The sequence below is a fragment of the Triturus cristatus genome, chromosome 4_1 (genome assembly GCF_964204655.1).
Source record: "Triturus cristatus chromosome 4_1, aTriCri1.1, whole genome shotgun sequence".
Taxonomy (NCBI): domain Eukaryota; kingdom Metazoa; phylum Chordata; class Amphibia; order Caudata; family Salamandridae; genus Triturus; species Triturus cristatus.
The window spans coordinates 414545787-414566582 of NC_140585.1; the positions used below are offsets into that span (position 1 = coordinate 414545787).

A 20796-nucleotide genomic window follows, 5' to 3' on the forward strand; every position below is an offset into this window, starting at 1 on the left:
AGCCAATTAAGGGATCTTAGGTCCGGTGATATGTGGGAGCTTCTTTTGGAGCCAGTAAGAAGTCTAGCTGTGGCATTGATTGAGGTTCTTTGAGGGGCCGTTGAAGATCTGGGAGTTGCAAGGTTGCTTTCTGGATAGGTTCGAAAGGCAGACCCATCAACTTTGGGAGCTGAACCTGGTGCTATCGGAGCGGTGAAGGAGGCCAGACCGGAGGGTAGACATTTTTCAGACCATGTATGAGGTCTTTCACAACCTGCAACTGAAAGAAAGAAGGCTGATAAGGCGAGCGCCTATGTGCAGTGATGGCTGATCAGTGCACCTTAATGGAAGGAAACTTCAAGCATGCTTTAGCTAGGTATAGCAAGTATGGTAAAATGACTTCCTCCTGCCCCTCGGTTGGGTTACAATTGTTTTGAATGCACCACATGCGTGCGAGTGTCTAGTGGACAGCCTCCTCGCTTCTTTTAGGATGGACATGCAGTCTTGTGGCAGTCCTAAATGGCCATACTGGAGGACCTCAGAAGACATACTGCAAAGTTCAGTGAGGGGAAGGTTGGGGTGATTAATCTTCCCATTCATCTTGGACAGCAGGTCCGGCCTGCACAACAGTCTCCTGTGAGGGCATTCTGACAGGTGCACAAGGTCCAGGTACCACCATTGTCTCAGCCAGTCCGGGGCAATTAGGATCATTCTCGTGTGCGAATGACCGAGTTTAGTCACCACCTTCAGAGTGAGAGGAAGGGGTGGAAAGGCGTACACAAATGCCCCTGACCAGTCTATCAAAAGGGCATTCCCCTTCGACCCTGACCAGTAGAACCTTGAGGCGAATTCTCGGCATTTTGTATTTTCGTTGTGCGCAGAGGTCGATGTTGGGATGACCCCAAGCCTGGAATAGGTCTTCAACGACCTCGTCGTTCAGTACCCAGTCTTGTCGGTCTTCGAAGAGTCGACTGAGCATCCGCTTTCGTGTTCTGTTCTCCCGGCAGGTGTACTGCTGTGATTGATGGGTTCCGTGCCAGAAGCCAATGTCAGGGAGCTTGAGCTTCCAGAGACAAGGTGTGTGAGCGAGTTCCCCCCTGTTTGTTCAGGCAGTACATGGTGGTGGTATTGTCCGTCTGTACTAAAATGGAGCTTGCTCGAATCGAAGGGAGGAAAGCCTTGAGGGCCAGGTGAACTGCTCTCAGCTCCAGCATATTTATGTGATATGATCGTTCTTTTGATGACCATTGTCCTTGCGTCTGGAGAGACCCCATGTGGGCTCCCCAGTCCTGGAGGGAGGCGCTGATTAGTGTCTGAGAGGGAGGTGCTTGATGAAAAGGTATCCTTACTTGCATATTCTCCTTCATCCACCATGGGATGGATGCTCTTGCTGCGTTTGAGAGACTTATTTTGTCGTCCCAGCCAGCTGTTTGCTGATCACACTTGTCCTCCAGTCCCTGTTGCAGAGGACGCATTCACAGCCTGGCATTGGGGACCAGGAAGATGCAAGATGCCATCGGCCCTAACAGGGAGGCAATCCGACGGCATTCTGTTGCCCAGAACTAGTTTGCATTTCTGTACGATGGAAAACTGTCTCTCCTCCGATGGAAACACTTCACCTATCGCGGAGTCTAACAGAGCTCCTAGATAATAGATACTCCGTGTGGGTTGTTGACTTGATTTGTCAAAGTTCACATGAAGGCCTAGCAGGTGACAAAGCTCTAGGCATTGTAGGAAATGACTCCTCACACTGTGGGAGGAGGGACCCTTTAACAGCCAGTTGTCCCAGTACAGGTACACGAAGGTAACTGTGCGGCGTAGTGCGGCTGCCACCACTGCCATGCACTTCGTGAACACTCGGGGAGCTGACTTCAACCCGAAGGGTAGAACTTTGAAATGGTAGTGTGAAGATCCCACCAGGAATCTCAGATATTGTCTGTGATGCTGACTGACCGGAACGTGAAAGTAGGCATCTTGTAGATCCAGCAAACACAACCAATCTCCCTGCCTGAGATATGGATATATTTGATGGAGCCAACATTCAACAAGTCAATCAGAAAGGAGAAGTTTTGCGTGTCCGCAGATCCAGAATGGGTCTGTATTCAGCTTTTCGACCCTTCTTTACCAAGTAATATCTTGAGTAGACCCCTCTCCCTCGTTGAGATATTGGCACCTTCTCGATGGCCGATTTTCGCAGAAGGGTGGCAACTTCACTCTGCAACATCTTCATCTGATGGAACGATGATGGAACTGGAGGAATCGAATGGGGGGGGGGATGGCCTCAAAAACGTAGAGTACCCATTCTGCAGTGTAGCTAACACCCACTGGTCCTTTGTGATAGCTCGCCACTCTTACTGATGATTTACAATACTACCTTCACCCCTCCCCCTCCACTGGAGTGGTGAACGGCAACGGGGGGAAGTGGGCACTCATTGTCTGCATCATGGCGGAGGTGTTACTGACGCTAGTTTCCTTTTCCTCTGGAGGAACGCCAACCTTGGTATTGAGATCTCGGTTGTCCCTGCTTATCCTGGTTTTTCTGCCAATGAGGGGTTTCAACCTTCTGTTGAGAGGATCGCTGATTGTCAGGCCCGATTAGTTTTCGGAACGCTTTCTTCTTTCCTAGACCCACGGCCTTTAGTGTGTCTAGCTCCGTCTTCATCCAGGACACTTGCTCATCAGTGTGTGCACCGAATAAAGATGAGCCAGAGAAGGGAAGATTGAGGATCCGAGACTGCTTCTGGTTTAAGCGCTGCGAGTCAGAGCCATGAAGTTCTTCTAGCGTATATCCCATGCGCATAGGTATGAGCCGACAGAGTAGCTCCATCAGCTGCGGCGCTGATAACTTGGTTCGCCACAAGCTGCCTTCTTGCAAGATCTCTTCAAAATCCTTGCGATCTTCTTTGGGCAGCTTTTCTGTAAATCTTTGACGAGAGTCTCACAAAGACCTGTCATATCGACCCAACAGAGCTGATGCACTCGATACCTTGATCATAGAGGCTGATGTGCAACAGACCTTCCTTCCCCACGAATCCTGTGTTTTACTCTCCTTATCTGGTGAAACAGTAGAGGAGGCGGCAACTGCGTGAGTCTTTTGTCGCAGCGATTATAACAATCCAGTAGGGGGGTCAGATTTAAGAAAAAGCAGGTCCTCTTCCAGTGAACAATATTTTTTCAGAATCCTAGCTGGTGCGGTCTTGAGGGTCGCCGGCTTAAGGAAAATGTCCATAACCGGTTCCATTAGTCTTGGCACCAATGGTAGCAGTTGTCTAGATGCTGCCCTCTGATGTAAAGTCTCGAAGATAACAGAAGACTAGCTCTGCCGAGTCGGCATACGGATGTTTAGCTTCGCCGCCCCTCTGGAAAGCACGTCCTGGAAAGTGCCGTCATCCACCGGAGAGACCCTTGACGGTGGGTTGTCATTAAGAGTAAGCAAATAGTCTCTGTGTGACATGCGTGTGTAAGAGGAGGAAGGTGTTGGAGATCTGTGCCTTCTTCTCCAGCTTCTGGATCTAGATCTCTTTCTGTGAGAGTGCTCAGGAGTGCAACTGAGATCCCTGCCTCTTGATGGAGTATGATCTCTATCCACAGCCTGTACCAGCCGAGCCAACAGACCTGTGGAGGGGGCTCGAGTAATGCTGTGCCCCTGTGGCTGGAGTTGTGGCCCAGTGATGCAAAGGCCGGTTCCATCTTGGTGATATATGGATGGAAGGTGATCTCTGCCCTTCCCGCCTCTCAGGAGAATGTGGAGGAGGAGGAGAGTGATCTTTCTATCTGTGCAGGCCTGTCCGCTGAATCTTGATGTCCCCTGGACACTGGACTGCTAGACGTCGAGATCACAACCTCCGGAGATCTGGACACTGAAACAGAGCTGCAAGAACCTGTTCGACATCTGTGACGCCGATGTAGACTGGCTTAAAAGACATGAGGCCTCTTTGGACTGGTGCCTCTTTGGACTGGTGCCTCAACGTCGATCTAGAACAACTCCTCTGAACAAACTGCCTTCTCGATGTCGACTGTCGTCTCGGTGACGCCTGCCTCGCCGACCTTCTCCTCGAAGGAGCCCTAACTAGCAGTTGACCAGTTGTGAAAAAGTGGCTCTATATACTGTTCACAAATAGGTACAGGGTGTACAGAGTCCACAGTCCCCAGAGGCTTGGCAGAGGCTAAATTTAGATGGAACCTTACTCTCTAAAGTGGTAGCTTGGGCCGAGCAGTAAGGCAGTATCAGAGGACAGTGTAAAGCATTTGTTGTACACACTCAGCAAATAGTCTCACACACAATAACTGAACTCTAGGCCAATGGTTTATATATAAAAAAAATATATGCTGGTTTTATTTTAGAACCAACAATGGGTATTAAAATATACTTTCTCAGAATGAGATAAATACTTTTGCAATATGCAATTGACTTTTGTAAACAGTTACAAGTGGTTGTAATAGGCAACACATTTCTAAACACAATAATGCATTGAGTTCAATGGAAGTTTCAAGTTATTTGCCACAGATTACTTTTAGGATTACTTTTGGAATTCCAGGACTGGATCCTAGATTCAGTCCTGGGTCAGTACTTGGAATCAAGTGATAAAAGTTGACTTAATTACTGTGATGATTTTTAGACAATATTTTGCTATTTTAATAGTTGACACTTCGAAAATATTTAATAGAAAACAGTCAATGATTCCCTATGGCCGAAAATTCAAGCTGCAGGTATAGTATGTTCTCGTTACTTTTGTAATCCAGTACTGGGTGCCTAGACTCAGTACTGGGACCTTTATCCAAAACAGGTAAGTAATTACGTTTTCAGATAATATATGATTTTTAAAGAATATTTAAAGATTGCAGAAATTGACACTTAGAAGAAATTTCACAGAAAAACAGACAATGATTTCCTAAGGAAGAAAACTGGGTTACTGGTAAGTACAGTTGTAAGTAGCTTTCAGAGTCAGTGCTAGGTACCAAGATCCAGCACTGGGAGCTCACCTAAGAGCAGGCGAGTATTTTTGTTTGTTACTCGGCTGATTTTTGGTGAATATTTTTAGTTTTGAAAAGTCCATACTTAAAAGAAATTTCAGGAAAAAGCCAGTCAATGTTACCCTATGAAAAAATTAGAGTTCTCTGTTTAAAGGTAAGTACTCGACTGGCAGAGTTGAGGTTCTGGGAATAGACTCAGGGGTCCCCCAGGGTCAGGTAGGTGCAGTTGGTTCACTCCCAGCGGCACTAGGGCGGCCGGGTGCAGAGAGAGTTAGGCCCAATGTTTTCCTATGAGGAATAGGGGGGCCTTGGTTGGTGGCTGCTGACTAGCAGGACACGCGGCTGTGGGAGCTGGGCTCCTGGTCACTTACCCGGGGCAAGTGGGGAAGTAGATAGGTGTAGAGGTTGCACTGCCAGGGCAACTCAGGCGGCTGAGAGCAGGGTGCTTTTGAGCCTTCAGGCACTCAATTGATTTCAAAGGGAAATCTCCGGTCTAGAAAAAGATGGCAAGCTCGGGAACGAGGATTCTTCAGGTGCCACCACCACTTCGAGAGGTAAGTTGGATAGTTGGAGGATAGGTAGGTACCCCGGGATTGGGCACAGGGGGCCGCGGGGCGCCGGGGTGCCTTTTGGTGTCGGGAAATCTTACCCTCTGTTGATCGCGGTTGGGGGGTGGGGGGGGGTTCACCTTGTTCTGAGGCTGCAGGCTTCTACAGGAGTGTCGAGGGAGGTCCTTGGGTGCCGGACTCGGGGTCACAGTCGCCGTGGGGTCGTCCTCGTGGTCTTTGTTCACTCCGGCACAGGCCAGGCTTGGCTGGTGTAGAGTGTGCTGGGTTCGCGGTTCCGGGCTGCTGCCAGGGATTAGAAGTAGATTCTACTCATGGGAGTCCCAGGGGGCTTAGAGCCAAAAGATAGCCAGGTCCTCCGGGGTTTGTGAGGTTGCTGGCCACAAGAGATGCCGGGTTGGAGCAGGAGCAAGTTCGAGGGTCGGTAGGGCTGGGGCCAAAGCAGTTGGCGTCTTCCTCTTCTTAGCAGCTGCAGGGCAGGTCTTCTTTCTTCTAGCTCTTCTTCGGATTTTGGAATCTGGGGAAGGAAGGTTCAGGGTGCCCCTAAATACTAGATTTAGGGGCGTTGCAGGTAGGTGAAGGGCAGGGACCAATGGGTCCCTGTCCTGGGGTGGGTACACCCCCTATCCTGCCTCTCTCCTGTGGGATGGGGGCAGTAGCCTAGTCTGATAGGGTAGGGCTTCCCATCTTCAAGATGGCGAGAGCCCGGAGATGTGCTTCACCTCGCCTCCCCCACCTGAGGGGTGGGGTTGGCAGACTGGCACATCCCATGTCCTTGTTTGGGGTTTGCGGCCAAGCTTCCCGCCAGAGTGGGGGGTTGTAGTGGCCTGGGGAAGCTCAGAGCGGCATGCCTTTGAAGCTTCCCCCTGCCCATCCTGGGGGAGGAGATTTAGCACCTCGCCCAGGATGTGCATTGTTGCAAACCAGGAGAGCAGGGGCTCTCCTACCCAGGGGTCCAACATTATGTCTGCTGTGTGGCAGCCTAGGCAGTCTCAGAACGGACGTGGATTGTAGGTTAGGTTTTAGGGGGCATCTCTAAGATGCCCTCTGGGGTGCTTGGTACATTAAATCCCACACTGGCATCAGTGCGGGTTATTGTGCTGAGGAGTTTGATACCAAACTTCTCAGTCTTCAGTGTTGCCATTATGGTGCTGTGGAGTTCGTGTTTGACGAGCTCTCAGCACCATGTACTCTTAAATGGCAGCACTGCACTTAGTGCCCAGGAATGGACCTGGGTACTGTAGGGGCACAGGGCTCCTGCTCCTGTGCCCACACCATTGGCATAGGGCACCCAGATAGAGGGGTGGCTGATGTATGCCATGGCAGTGTAGGTGATGGGCATGGCACACAGGGATGTGTGCCATGTTGACTGTTTGTTTCGTCTTGCACCCAGACACCCAGCCTGCAAGGGCAGTGGGTGTGTCTAAGGGTACAGGGCCTCCAAGGATGGCACAATGAGTGCTGCAGCCCTTAGAGGCATTCCCTGTTCACAAGGCCCTAGGTACCTAGGGTACCATTTACCAGGGGCTGACATGTGGCCAGGGTTTGCCAATTTGGGTTTTGTGTTTCTAGGGAAGGAACATAGGCCCTGGGCACCCGATTGGCAGGTGCCCAGGGTACACTCAAAGTACATTCAGCAATTCAAAAGTGGGTTCTAACTATGCAAGAAAGATGGTACTTTCTCACAAGAAGCGGCTCTACATTCCCCCTAACAGTGGTGGAGGACATCCAACAGAGGGTCAACACAACAGGCAGAGGGGCCGAAGGGGGCTGCATAATGAGAATGCGGGCGGCCATGGAGACAACTCTTAGAAATGCCGCACCAGCCTCTGAAGCCCTCCGAGGTGAGGACAACTCATCAGCGGAGAATCCGCCAGTGCCACAATTTCCAAAGGGGAGAGAGGCAAGGACTGGTCTGGCGTTGCCGGACGTCGGGGTGACGCCGAAATCCAACTGGAATGTTCTGGGAAGGTTCTACAGTGTGCTAGCAGCAGATTTGCTGCATTCAACATTTGGCCCTTTTTTTAAAGGACATAGATAGGCTATTTAAAACACGGCTCAAGGCCATTATAGCCTATGGCATTATTTAAATACTGCTTGATTATGTTACTGAGGGACTCCCATCTGGACAGGGAATGATTCAGGCATGGGTATTTGGGTAGGCCCTTCACCTACCTGTAACACCCCTAAAACTAGTATTTAGGGGCACCCTGAACCTTCCTTCCCCAGATTCCACATTCCAAAATCAGAAGAAGAGCTAGGACCTGCCCTGCAGCTGTTAAGAAGAAGACACAAACTGCTTTGGCCCCAGCCCTACCGGCCTGTTGACCCTCGACCCTGCTCCAACCCGGCATCTCTTGTGGCCAGCAACCTCACAAACCCCGGAGGACCTGGCTACCTTTTGGCTCTAAGCCCCTCGGACTCCCATGAGTAGAGGCTCTACTCAAAATCTACTTCTAATCCCTGGCAGCAGCCCGGAACCGCGAACCCAGCACACTCAGCACCAGCCAAGCCTGGCCTGTGCCGGAGTGAACAAAGACCACGAGGAGGACCCCACGACTGACACCCAGAGTCTGGCACCCAAGGACCTCCCTCGACACTCCTGAGGAAGCCTGCAGCCTCAGAACAAGGTGTTCCCACCCCCAACCGCGATCAACAGAGGGTAAGATTTCCTGACACAAAAAGGCACCCCTGCACCCAGCGCCCCGCGTCCCCCTGTGCCCAATCCTGGGGTACCTACCTATCCTCCAACTACCCAACTTACCTCTCAAAGTGGTGGTGGCACCTGAAGAATCCTCGTCCCCGAGCTTGCAGTCTTCTTCTAAACCAGAGATTTCCCATTGAAATCAATTGAGCGCCCGAAGGCTCAAAAGCACCCTGCACCCAGCCGCCCGAGTGGCCCTGGCAGTGCAACTTCTACACCTACCTACTTCCCCACTTGCCCTGAGTAAGTGACGAGGAGCCCAGCTTCCACAGCCGCATGGCCTGCTAGTCAGCAGCCACCAACCAAGGCCCCCCTGCCTCCCATAGGATAACATTGGGCCTAACTCACTCTGCACCCGGCTGCCCCTGTGCCGCTGAGGGTGTAACAACTGTACTTACCCGACCCTGGGAGACCCCTGAGTCTACGCCCAGAACCTTCACTCTGCCAGTCGAGTACTTACCAAAAAGCAGACAACTCACTTTTCTTCCATAGGGTAACTTTGACTAGCTACTTCTGAAATTTCTTCTAAGTGTAGAGTTTATAAACTTTGAAATATTCACCTATAATCAACCAAGTAACAAAAACTGAAATACTCACCCGCTATTAGGAGAGATCCCAGTGCTGGACCTTGGTACCCAGCACGGACCCTGAAAAGTACTTGCAACCGTACTTACCGCTTTCTCACACGCATAACCAATCCCCTTGATGTAGCGGAGGGTAGATTTGGTGTAATGCTAGCATCCAGAATCTCTCTCTCAGAATCCACTCGTTGGCCTTCCTTAGGTCGAGAATGGGTCTGAACTCGTTCTTGTCTTGCCACAAATGAACTCACACACTCGACCAAACTTCAGACCAATTGTTTTTGTATAAAATTCTTTTAGTTATTTTATTTCCTAGAAACAAGCAAGTCTGGCGCAGGTAAGTGATAAGTACTTTGCAGTAGTAATGCAGTTTGTAAACTGTTTGAATTGTAACTGTATATGCACTTTGTTTTGACTTGCAGTATGGTTGCAGAGAAACGCAATACTTTGTAAATACAGTACAAAGACTTGAATGGGCTTTTCGGTAAAATTATTGGTAAGTTACTTTTTAGATTACTTTTCTTACTCAGAGTAGTATACCTGAATACTAATCTAGGACATTTCTTGTAAACCAGTAATTAAAATCGGTTTTTGTTAAACAGAACAATTTCAAAGAATTTCTTTAGGTTTCCAAACTGCAAACTTTGAAACTTTTCCAAGAAAAACAGTCAATGTTACCCAATGGAGGAAAATAGTGCTATCGGCTTTAAGGTAAGTATTTGGTAGTGGGAGTTGAGGTTCTGGGGGTAGACTTGAGGGTCCCCCAGGGTCAAGGATGCACTCTTTTTACACCCTCAGCGGCACAAGGGCAGCCAGGTGCAGAGTGCTGAGACCCAATGTTATCCAATGGGGATGGGGGCCCTCCGGTTGGTGGCTGCTGATGAGCATGCCACTTGGTTGAGGGAGCAAAGCTCCAGAACTTTAGCTCAGGGAAAATGGGGAAACAAAGTAGCACCGAAGGCGCACCCTCAGCTGCACTAGGGCAGCCGGTTGCAGGGTGCTCTTTTGAAGTTGGGCGCCCTGTTTGCAAAGGAACTGCAGGCGTGGGGACGAAGGTCTTATGGGTGCGACCACCACTTCCGAGGTCTAAGTTGGGAAGTTAGGGGTTGGTGAGGCAACGCCGGTTTGGCCACCCAAGGCCATGTGGCATCGGGTGCAGGGGTGCCTTTTGGGCTCAGATCTTCTTACCAACTGCTGTCGCGGTTGGGGGAACCTTCCAGAGTTAGGCTGCAGGTGTCAGCTGGAGGCTCGAGGCAGGTCACTGGTCGCCGGATCTCAAGTTAGGATCACCGTGGGGGACCTCCTCGTGGTGTTTACCCACTCAAGCTCAGGCTGCGGACGGCTATGCAGAGTGGGGCGGATCCGTGGTGTCCAGCCGGAAACAGAGGTTGCAGATTAACAAATCCAGTGTTCACGGGATACATTCTTTGAGGTTGAAGGGAGGCAGATCCTCCGGGGTTTGAGGTTGCTGGCTGCAGGACACCGTGATTTCGCAGGAGCATGTTCGAGGTGGAGACAGGTCGGTAGGGCTGGGGCCAAGTCAGTGGGTGTCTTCCTCTTGTTAGCTTCTGCACGGCTGTTCGGTCCTTCTTGTAGTTTCCTCTTGTCTGAGGAAGCAAGGTTCAGGGGTGCTCCAAAATACTAGATTTAGGGGTGTTACAGGTAGGTGAAAGGTAGGTACCAATGGCTCACTTGCCTGTGGTGGGTACACCCCCTATTATGCAACCCTCCAGTGGGAGTGGGGCATGAGCCTGTCCCTGGTTGGCTGAGAGACCCATCTGCAAGATTGCGGGGACTGGAGTTGTACTTCACCTCGCCTCCCCTTCCCCACCTGAGTGGAGTTGGCAGAGGTGGGCACGCCTCTCTTCCTCATTTGTTTTCCCCGCCATTTCTCCCGCCCAAAGTGGGGGTCAGACCCAGCGGGGACCAGTTGCGGAAAGCAGCAAGTGGCCCGGGCAAGCTCACAAAGGCGGCAAGCCTTTGAAGCTTCCCCTTTGTGAACCCTGCCCATCCTGGGGGAGGAGGCTTGGCACCTCGTCCCAGGATGTGCATTGTTTCAGCCCCCCGAGAGCAGCAGGCTCCCAACCCAAGGGTCCACAAACATGTCTGGTGGTGGCAGCTGAAAGCAGCCACTCAACGTGGACACTAGTGGTGGGTTAGTTTTCAGGGGGCAGATGCCCTCTGTGTGCATTTTTCGTTAACTTCCAAACTGCCCCCCCAAAACTGCCCCCCCCCCTCCAAAAGGCTGAAGACAGCCCTGGTAGAGGAATGACCCTCTCCTCGCTCTGAAGCCCCACCTGAAGACTGGGCCTGCTGGTTCAGTCGCTCTTCTTCTCCTTGAAGCCAAATCTTCTTTCACACAGGGTGCGCCTGGAGAAGGTTTTACAGATGAAAGATAATTCAGGAACTTGAGTAGCAGGCAAAGAATGCACACTGAGGATCAGTTTTGACCTTTATTACAACCACAGACTGGACACATCAAAAACTGATGGCATTTGAGTAAAAACTGTGAAAATTCCTGTCAGAAAGACAGACAAATGTGGGGAAGACCAAAGACGCCGAGTGAAGTACTTGGATAAATTCTGATGTGATTTTTGAAAATAATAACATTTGGTAGAGCTCAATGCTCCAGGTTTCTGATAGCAGGAGCCGGAAAAAGAAACTGACGTAATTGCCACTGACTGTGCATGGTGGGATACTGGTGGTCTCTGGATTCTTAAAGGAACAGCTTCAAATTTTAAGCCATATAATGGCAGCCTAGGGGGCTATTCTGTCCTCTTTCATCTCTATCATGAAAAAAGGAGTTCTGGGAGTCAAACAAAATATAGTATACTGGCTATCTTTTTCACTGCAAGATAAAGATGCGGTCAGTGTAGCCTATGTATTTAGGCTGCATTATTGGCTTTCTGTCAAGTGTCTTGGCTCAGATGGTTGAGTTCGGGGAGCCGCGACAGCGTCAGCAGGGCTCAGATGGTTCAGAGTTCGGGGAGCCGCGACAGCGTCAGCAGGGCTCTCGTAGGTCCAGGTCTTCTCTGCCGCCTGTCCCTTCAGCACCCCTTGTTATACTCCCCCCTCCTCTTTGAAGTCCGGAGTCCTCGCAGAGAGGGGTCCCCGCACCTGGGGGCGGTGTGTCGGGATTTCCTGTCGCTCGGCCCTTTGATCTGTTCAGGTGGGTCTGGGAGGGACTCCAGACGCCCAGCATGCGAGGCGCCCGCTCACCGGGGGCCTGGTGGCCGATCGAAACCCTCCTTGGGGAGGAGATCAGGGGTATGACCGAGGCGGCGTCCCCCGGTCTGGCTTGGGGGGTTTCTCTCTCCCTCGGCCAGGCATGCGTGGTAGTGTCTTGGGTTTGGCTGGGGCCCCGGCCGGCCATAGAGTTTGTTGGGCCATGGTGGCCGGAAGTCTGTGATGCCGGGAATCAGGTGGAGTTGCAGGGTTGCTTACTGGTCGGGAGGGCCCACGCCACAAGGCCGGTCTCACATGTATCCCCCCCAGCTGAAAGGCGGGGAGAACTACCCATCCACTTGAGGGTTCTCCTCGCTGAAGCGAAAGAATCGGGACAGGCTGTCAGCGTTGGCATGGTCAGTCCCAGGGCGATGCTCCACAGAGAAGTCCATCCCCTGGAGGGAGATTGACCATCGTAACAGCTTGGGGTTCTCTCCTCTCATTTGCATCAGCCACCGCAAGGGTAGATGATCCGTTTGAACTCGGAAGTGTGTTCCGAACAAGTGGAGCCGCAGCTTTTTGAGGGCCCAGACTACAGCGAAGGTCTCTCTTTCAATGGTGCTCCACCGTTGCTCCCGAGGTAGTAGCCTTCGGCTGATGAAGTCTATGGGCTGATCTATGCCTTGGTCGTTTAACTGTGAGAGGACTACCCCGATGCCGTGCTCCGAAGCGTCCGTTTGGACCACAAACTCCTGAGAGTAGTCGGGGCATTGAGGACCAGAGCAGTACATATAGCGGCTTTCAAGGCGTCGAACGCTTTTTGGCACGGGGGAGTCCACGGTACTTTCTTCGGGTGCTTTTTGGAGGTTAACTCTGTGAGGAGGCCTGCGATGCTGCCATAGTTTTTAATAAACCTCCGGTAGTAACCGGTGAGGCCCTGGAAGGCCCGGACTTCCGTTTGGGTCGTGGGGGGTTCCCAGGACAAGATGGCGTCGATCTTCGGCTGGAGGGGGGCGACCTGCCCACTCCCCACCTGGTGTCCCAGATAGATCACTGAGCCTTGTCCAATTTGAAATTTGCTGGCTTTGACTGTTAGGCCTGCCCGGCGCAGGGCCATCAGTACTTGTCGGAGGTGCTGGAGGTGTTCTGTCCATTGGGAGCTGAATACCGCTATGTCGTCTAGGTACGCTGCGCTGAACCCCTCTAGCCCGGCCAGGACCCTGTTCACCAGTCGCTGGAAGGTGGCCGGGGCATTTTTCATCCCAAAAGGCATGACTCTGAAGCGGTAGTGCCCATCCGGGGTGGAGAAGGCGGACCGCTCCTTGGCTCCCTCAGTGAGCGCAATTTGCCAGTATCCGCAGGTTAGGTCGAAGGTGCTGAGGTAGCGAGCGGCCCCGAGGCGGTCGATGACCTCGTCTGCGCGGGGAATAGGGTGAGCGTCTGCTCGGGTGACCGCATTGAGTCCCCGGTAGTCCACACAGAACATCAGCTCGGGGCGACACCAGGGGCTGCTGCCTTCAGGACCAGTACTACCGGGCTGGCCCATGGACTGTCGGAGGGTTCAATCACCCCGAGGGCTAACATCTTGGCTACCTCGGCCTGGATGCAGGTCCGGACCCGGTCAGGGACTCGGTAGGCTTGGTGTCTTATCAGCGGGCTGTCTCCGGTGTCTACGTCGTGGACACACCAGTCGGTGACCCTAGGGGTGAGGGAGAAGAGGTCTGTGAATTGTCTCAATAGCTGGCGGCAGTCGTCGGACTGTTGGGGGGGGTGAGGGTGGATGACAGCCTCACCCCCTCTACGGAGCTATCTTTTTCTTTAGCACACAGGGGGTCCGGAAGGGGCTCGGTGTCTTCTTCAGTCCCATCGTCGGTGGCCAGGAGCAAACTCAACTCCGTCCTCACAAAGTGGGGTTTGAGGCAGCTCACGTGGAGGACCCGGAGGGGGTTCCGAGGAGACTGAACATCAACTCGATACGTGACTTGACTCTTCCGCTCGACCACTTTGAAGTGACCAGTCCATTTGTCTTGGAGGGCGCAGGGTTTCACCGGGGCCATCTGGGGCAGGTCCCCGAGCTCGGTCAGTTGCTCGGGGTCTGGATGTACTGACCCGTCGTCAGGAACGGGTTCTTCTTCCGGAAGAGGGTCGTCGGGCTCTGGTTGCGCGTCCCGGTCCTCGGGGACAGCGACTGGGTTCAGGGGGTAAGGCCTCAACTCCCTCGGAGGAAGGCGATCGGGTAGACATGGAGCGCGTGGTGGCGCATACCAATTCGGGTTGGCCCATCATTTCCAAATGGGCTCTTCGTTCCACTTGTCCCCACAGGGAGCTCTCGAGGTCGTTGCCCAGGAGGCAGTCTACTGGTTGGGATGTTCGGTCTGCCACTCTTAATTTACCGGTGACTCCCCCCCCATTCGAAGGGTACCAGGGCCATCTGGCAGAGGCTCTCGGAATTGTCCGACGATATGACTGGACAGAAGGAGTCGGGCAGGATCTGGACTTCGGAGACCAGGTGGCAGTGGACTGCTGTGACACTCGCCCCGGTGTCGCGGAGGGCCTCGACTCGGTGACCGTTGACAGTCACTCGCTGTCAGTACTTTTTCGTGTTGGCGGGTAGGGGTGTTCCGGGAACCATCTCTCGGTCTCCTAGGGAGACCAGGGCCATGGCTGCTGGTTCCCACTCTTCGGAGTCTTCCATCTCTTCTCCTAGGGCTACGGAGGCCATTTGTCAGGCTGGAGGAGCTGTCGTTGCGGGTCGTTGGTACATGGGACACTGGGGGTCACTGGCATAGTGTCCGGTCTGTTGGCAGCGAAAACAGGTGATCTTGACTCGGGGTCCCTGCCTCCCCGGGGGCCCGGTGCTGGCTGGAGGTGGGGCTGGAAAGTGCGGAGGTTGGCCTCGGGGGGGGGGGGGGGGGGGGTGTAACTCCACAAAGCAATTTGCAGACAAGTGTTCCCATGCTATTAGGTCAAACAGTTCCTCAAAGGTGGAGACCTTGCTGCCCATGATCCACCCGTCCAAGGCCTGGCTGTAAAAGTTCACGTATTCTACCCACGTAGTACCGGGTATCTTCTTGCAGTCTCGAAACCGTTGCCGGTACATTTCGGGGCTGAGTCCATATCTGGCTAATAGGGCCTCTTTCATGTGGCTGTAGGAGTTCAGCACCGTGGAGGGTAGGTCCAGCAGGGTATCTCTCCCCTCGCTCAGGAACCGGCCCCACAAACCAGCCCCCCAATCCTTCTGCGGAACTCGGTGGGAGGTCATGGCGACTTCGTAGGCCTTGAACCACTGCTGGATGTCGTCGTTCTTGTAGTACTCCTTCACCACATCCTTGGGGATGTGGACCTTTGGTTCCACGGCGGAGGAGGGAGGTTGATTTCCCGTGGTTCTGGACTCCTCACTTTTGGCCTTGAGTTCGATCTCTTTTAGGCTGCGTTCGTGTTCTAGTTGAAGTTCTCTCTTCGTGTTCTCTCTGGCGTTTCTTTTCCTCGAGTTCCCCTTGTAGGCGTAATTGTTCTACGGCTAACTTTTTTTCAGCCAGTTTTAGCTCTCCTATTTTTAGTTTGGCTAGTTCTAGTTCGTGGTTGCGGCCCCTCTCTCGGTCCGCTAGCTCTTCCGGGGATAGGCCCCCCTCTGGGGCGCTGCTCCTTACCGGGATGCTTCGTGGTTCATTTGGCGGCTCTCATTCGGTTTGGGCCAGAGAAGCTCCTGCCTCGACCCAGGTCTTCAATGCTCCCTGGAAATCTTCTTTAGTGCTTAATCCGGTGGTAGCGATTCCAAGGTCTTTGCAGAACTGTTTTAGTTCTCGATGCGTGTAATATTCCAACTGGTCCTCTCGGAACGTCCGGCTTGTGTTGGTTCCTGGGGTACCTATGGAGGTTTCTCCTTCCATCTCTTTTCGGTAGTGCGTCAGCCGTTACTGTACGATCTCTAGGTGTCGGCTCGGATCCCGTCTGCCACCAAATGTTGGAAGGGCGTTTTCCGGGGGGCTTCGGAATACGTTCCTGACCACCCTTTGACCCACCTCTCCCAGAGTTAGGCCGAGCAAGGGCGGGGAGGCCCTTCCTGGAAGGGTCTCGTTCCTAGGATCGCACACACTGAGCTTACACTGTCTGACAGAGGGACACCACACAGTAGTTCTTCGTAAGACAGTATACTTTATCGATAGTTTCAGGGGATCTTTATGATCCAAGATGCAGTTGTTAAGTCAATGCCACAAGCGGCAGCGGTTTCGTGATGGGGTAGCGGGACAGTCTTTGAATTTAGTGTCTCTGCAGAGTATCCTTCGCACAGCTCCCAATCCTCGAGCTGGGGGATGTGGTTTCTCTCAGCAATCTCTGCCGATTCTCCTGGAGGGGAGCACCGCGAGTCACTCAGCAGGCACAGGTGGTTTCGGAGTCGGGAAGCCGCGACAGCGTCAGCAGGGCTCCGATGGTCCAGAGTTCAGGGAGCCGCGACAGCGTCAGCAGGGCTCAGATGGTTCAGAGTTCGGGGAGCCGCGACAGCATCAGCAGGGCTCAAATGGTTCAGAGTTCGGGGAGCCGCGACAGCGTCAGCAGGGCTCAGATGGTTCAGAGTTCGGGGAGCCGCGACAGCGTCAGCAGGGCTCAGATGGTTCAGAGTTCGGGGAGCCGCGTTAGCAGGGCTCTCGTAGTTCCAAGTCTTCTCTGCCGCCTGTCCCTTCAGCACCCCTTGTTATACTCCCCCTCCTCTTTGAAGTCCGGAGTCCTCGCAGAGAGGGGTCCCCGCGCCTGGGGGCGGTGTGTCGGGATTTCCTGTCACTCGGCCCTTTGATCTGTTCAGGTGGGTCTGGGTGGGACTCCAGACGCCCAGCATGCGAGGCGCCCGCTCACCGGGGGCCTGGTGGCCGAACGAAACCCTCCTTGGGGAGGAGATCACGGGTATGTCTGAGGCGGCGTCCCCCGGTCTGGCTTGGGGGGTTTCTCTCTCCCTCGGCCGGGCATGCGTGGTAGTGTCTTGGGTTTGGCTGGGGCCCCGGCCGGCCATCGAGTTTGTTAGGCCATGGTGGCCGGAAGTCTGTGATGCCGGGATCAGGTGGAGTTGCAGGGTTGCTTACTGGTCGAGAGGGCCCACGCCACAAGGCCGATCTCACAGTTTACATGAGGTGGGCCTTCCACTCCAGGCGGTTCACTGCCTCAATCCTACTAGAAAGAATTTCAGTTCCTGCCTACTTGTTGTACAACAGGCCTACCTACAAGGCATCCTTGTGTACCAGACTTTAGGGCCAACATTTCTTGGACTTTGATAATCTACATTGAGGTTTTTTATATATACAATTTATTTCAGTTTTGTTTGTCTAGAGCCTAGCTTAGGTCCATGCTCCAATGTATATAATTTTTCTGGCTGCTCAGCTGCTGCAAAGCTTGGGATGAACAGCGCTGCGCCCCCACCCCTCCTCCCCCCACCGCGTGCCCCTCCCTCCCCCCCCCAAACACACAGGAGGAAGCAAGGAGCTAAAGTGTCATGGACAGCTGCAGGTCTACAGTGCTGTCCTGCCACCTGTAAATTACCTAGCATAACACATGAGCTCCTTCACACAGAGGGGCAGATGCTGATCAAAGAATATGGCTCCAGGAGTCAACAGGAAAGAGAAGACTCCCTGCAGTTTTCCCAATGAAGGTTGATGTAGTCCTTAAAACCAAAGTTCACTGTGTAGTCTTGGGGACTGATTGGAAGTGTATCGAATACAAGATTTACTATGCAAGTGAAAGGTTCATGCACACAAAAGGAATGCATGGAAGGCTTGTACCCTTTACTGATGGTCTTTTTAGACATTGCAGTATCCTATAGCAAGCAAAGCAAGGTCAAAATAAATAATGAAAATTTGAGCAGTGCACTGCATGCACAAAGTTAAATATATTCCAGAAAGACATGTACCATGTTTAACAGGTTTCTGAGCAGATTCATCTTCATCACTGCTACTGCTGTCTGAGACGGGCTTTCTCCAATACCTAGGTCTCCATTTTCTTTTGTCCTTCCAGGTTGTGTGTGGAGGAGCTGCAATAAAATATTGGTAAAGAACAAATTAGTACAATTCTCTTCAACTAAGCCTTGCATTGGCTTTAGTTGCAGGCACTTGTGACACCAGCATTTCTTGCAGTCACATAAAGGACATTGCCAAACAATGCAAGCAGGAGTACATTACCAATTAAAAGAAAATGCCTCTATGTAGTTTAAGGTAAAGGATAGAAAGATCAAAGAAGGGAGGGTATGAGTTTTTTTTTTTTAAACAAAACATGTGCTAGTGCATATTTTCAACGATTAAATATCTATTGCTAAAACGAAAGCCTTACTATGATTTTTACTTTCGTTGACTTTGCTAACGAGGAGGACAGCCATCTGGTCCATAGACATCCGATCACGATTGACACCAAAAAGTCTATCTACATATTTTTCTGGAAAGAAATAAAAGTTTAACATTTTTATGTATACTCAAAGTGTTGTACATTGCCTTACTCTTTCAGGCATTATAGAAAAAATAATTTTAAAAAAAGTCACAGGAAAAGTTCCTTACCTTCATTAACAATATTTGAAGTAGATTTTTTTGTATAGTTTTCTATTGGAATTTATGACCAGTACTAATACAATTTACCAACAATCTTTGAGGTGGATAACCTACCTGAAGTTTCCTCCCCGCATGAATTTTGCCCAGTGCCAAACAAACTCAAACTTGATGTAGGAAGCTGGCTCTGTATATACTATACCAAAATGAGGTATAGTGTACACAGAGTCCAGTGGATCCCCACAGGTCTAGCGAAATCTAAATTAGATAATACAGTACTCTCTTTTGTGGTAGTGTGGTTGAGCTTTCAGGCTTATTACAAGGGAGTGTTATGTATTTGTTGTACACACATGCAAGAAATGTCGCATCAGACCAATCGTTTGTATAAAAAGTTGTTACTTTGCTATTTTTTATTACTAGAACTAAGATTTACTTAGTAGCAGGTAAGTGATTCTTTCAATACAATAATACTTTTCAAAATACAGTGTGTACTGGTCTGATAGAAGCATACAAGTTACTTTGCAGTATAGGAAATACTTTGCAAACTGTGAAATACTTGAAATTACTTGAGATTCATTTCTAGTTACTTTTTAGTTCCTTTTCTGGTTTAGGGCAAAATAAACAAACAATCTAGGCTCTGCAGTACACTAGTAAGCAGGACAACTCAATTGCAGACACGAAGTTACTTGGTTGACATACAAGGCCGTGACAACACGCACAATATTATTCAGAAAAACCACACCATGCAAACCTATAAGAAAAATTAAGTTAAAATTGCAGGTAAGTAAAACGACTTTTGGAGTGGTCCTTTTGGGGGTAGAACCAAGGTTTCCCATGGTTCAATTCTGCACTCAAAGTGCCCCACCAGTGGAACTAGGGTGGCTGGGTGCAGAGGTGCAAATGCTAGTCAATGGGGACAGGGGGGGGGTGGGGACGGGGGGGGTGGGGTGGGGGGGGGGGGGGACACGGAGGCTGGTCATGGAGAGGGAAATCTTCAGAACTTGAGGTAAGTACAAAGGAGGGCCGAAGGCAGCACCAGAGCCACACCACCAGCGGCACGGAAACAGTGGGTGCACAATGAGTCAGGCAGCTAATGTTACCCTATGGTGATCGTAGTTTCTAGTTTCAGGCTCCGATATGGTCTCTTCGAGAGAACCAACAGCCAGGGGAAGAAGTTTAGATGCCAGGCAACATATGGACATCATTGGTTCTGGTCACCAGGATGCAGGGCCGGAGGATGCAGGGGTGTCTTGGGACGTCGGGTTTCTCCTCATCGGGAAGGTCACAGCCGAAGGGGTCATCCTGAAGAGGCTGCAGGCATCAACACTGGACATTGGAGGAGAGAGCTCTCGAGGGTCAGGATCACTGGGGAAACACTTCAGTACTGGTGGACCCTATGGACACGGGTAGTGAATGGCGGGTGCAAAGTTAGGTCTTGGAGCAAGGTTTCCTGGGTTCACATGGTCTTTATCTTCTTTTGTGGACCGGGCCACTGTCCTCTGGAGTCTTGAGTCTTTGTTGAAGCATGGAATCAGCTCTCACCAAGTCTGGAGATCGCTGATCCTTTAAAAGCAGTTTTCTGCGTAGGGGGATCCGAAGCTGCAGGAAGGCCGGTAGGGCTAGGGTCAAGTCAGTTGGGCCTAGTCTTCATTGTCCCAAAGTCTTCGGGTTCCAGTCTTCAGAGGTAGTCAATACTGAATTGAGGCATACAACCTGAATACTGTATTTAGGGGGTGTTTTAGGGGTCTTGAGGTACTCACGCCACGTGGGTGAGTGAGCACATTCCCTAACCCCAATTGGGGGATGGCCCCCATCAGCAAGATGGAGGGCACGGAGAAGGCTTCACCTCACATCCACCAACTGAGGTGTGGAGTTGGCAGAGGTGGGCACACCTGGGCTGTCCTGATTTTCCAGCCTCTCTTCCTGCCGAAATGGGGGTGTACACAGGAAGGGGGTCGGCTCCAAATAGCAAGAGGCTAAGGGTCGCGTTGCAAAGCCAGCAAGACCATTGAAGCTCCCCTGGCACAGATAGCTCTTCCTGACCTGGGGCAGGTGTGAATACCTCAGCCCAGAAAAGGCTCGTTTCTGAGCCCTGGGAGCGAAGGCTCTCACCCCAGGGGTCCAGAAACATGTCTCATGGTGGAAGGCTACTGCTCACTAGTCAGGAACTCACCAGTAGTTGGTTTGGTTCAGGGGTCCTTTAGTGCATTAAAGAATAAGTGACTTCCCTTCAGTAACTATATATCTGTAAGAGACATATATAGTTATGGATTCCTCACGTTCGAATTACCCCGAAGCGTCAGACA

The 20796-nt window shown here is 51.7% G+C and overlaps 1 protein-coding gene across 1 annotated transcript in view; it reads right to left on the reverse strand.

Annotated features, from left to right (window-relative positions):
• Positions 1–20796, reverse strand: part of ZFC3H1 (zinc finger C3H1-type containing) — an 844920-nt gene that overhangs the window by 435534 nt on the left and 388590 nt on the right. Inside the window, exons 19-20 of the mRNA XM_085652529.1 lie at positions 18282–18383; positions 17866–17985 (exon numbers count right to left, since the gene is read on the reverse strand). Coding sequence (XP_085508655.1) covers positions 17866–17985; positions 18282–18383 — 222 coding nt within the window. The remainder of the gene's footprint in view (positions 1–17865; positions 17986–18281; positions 18384–20796) is intronic.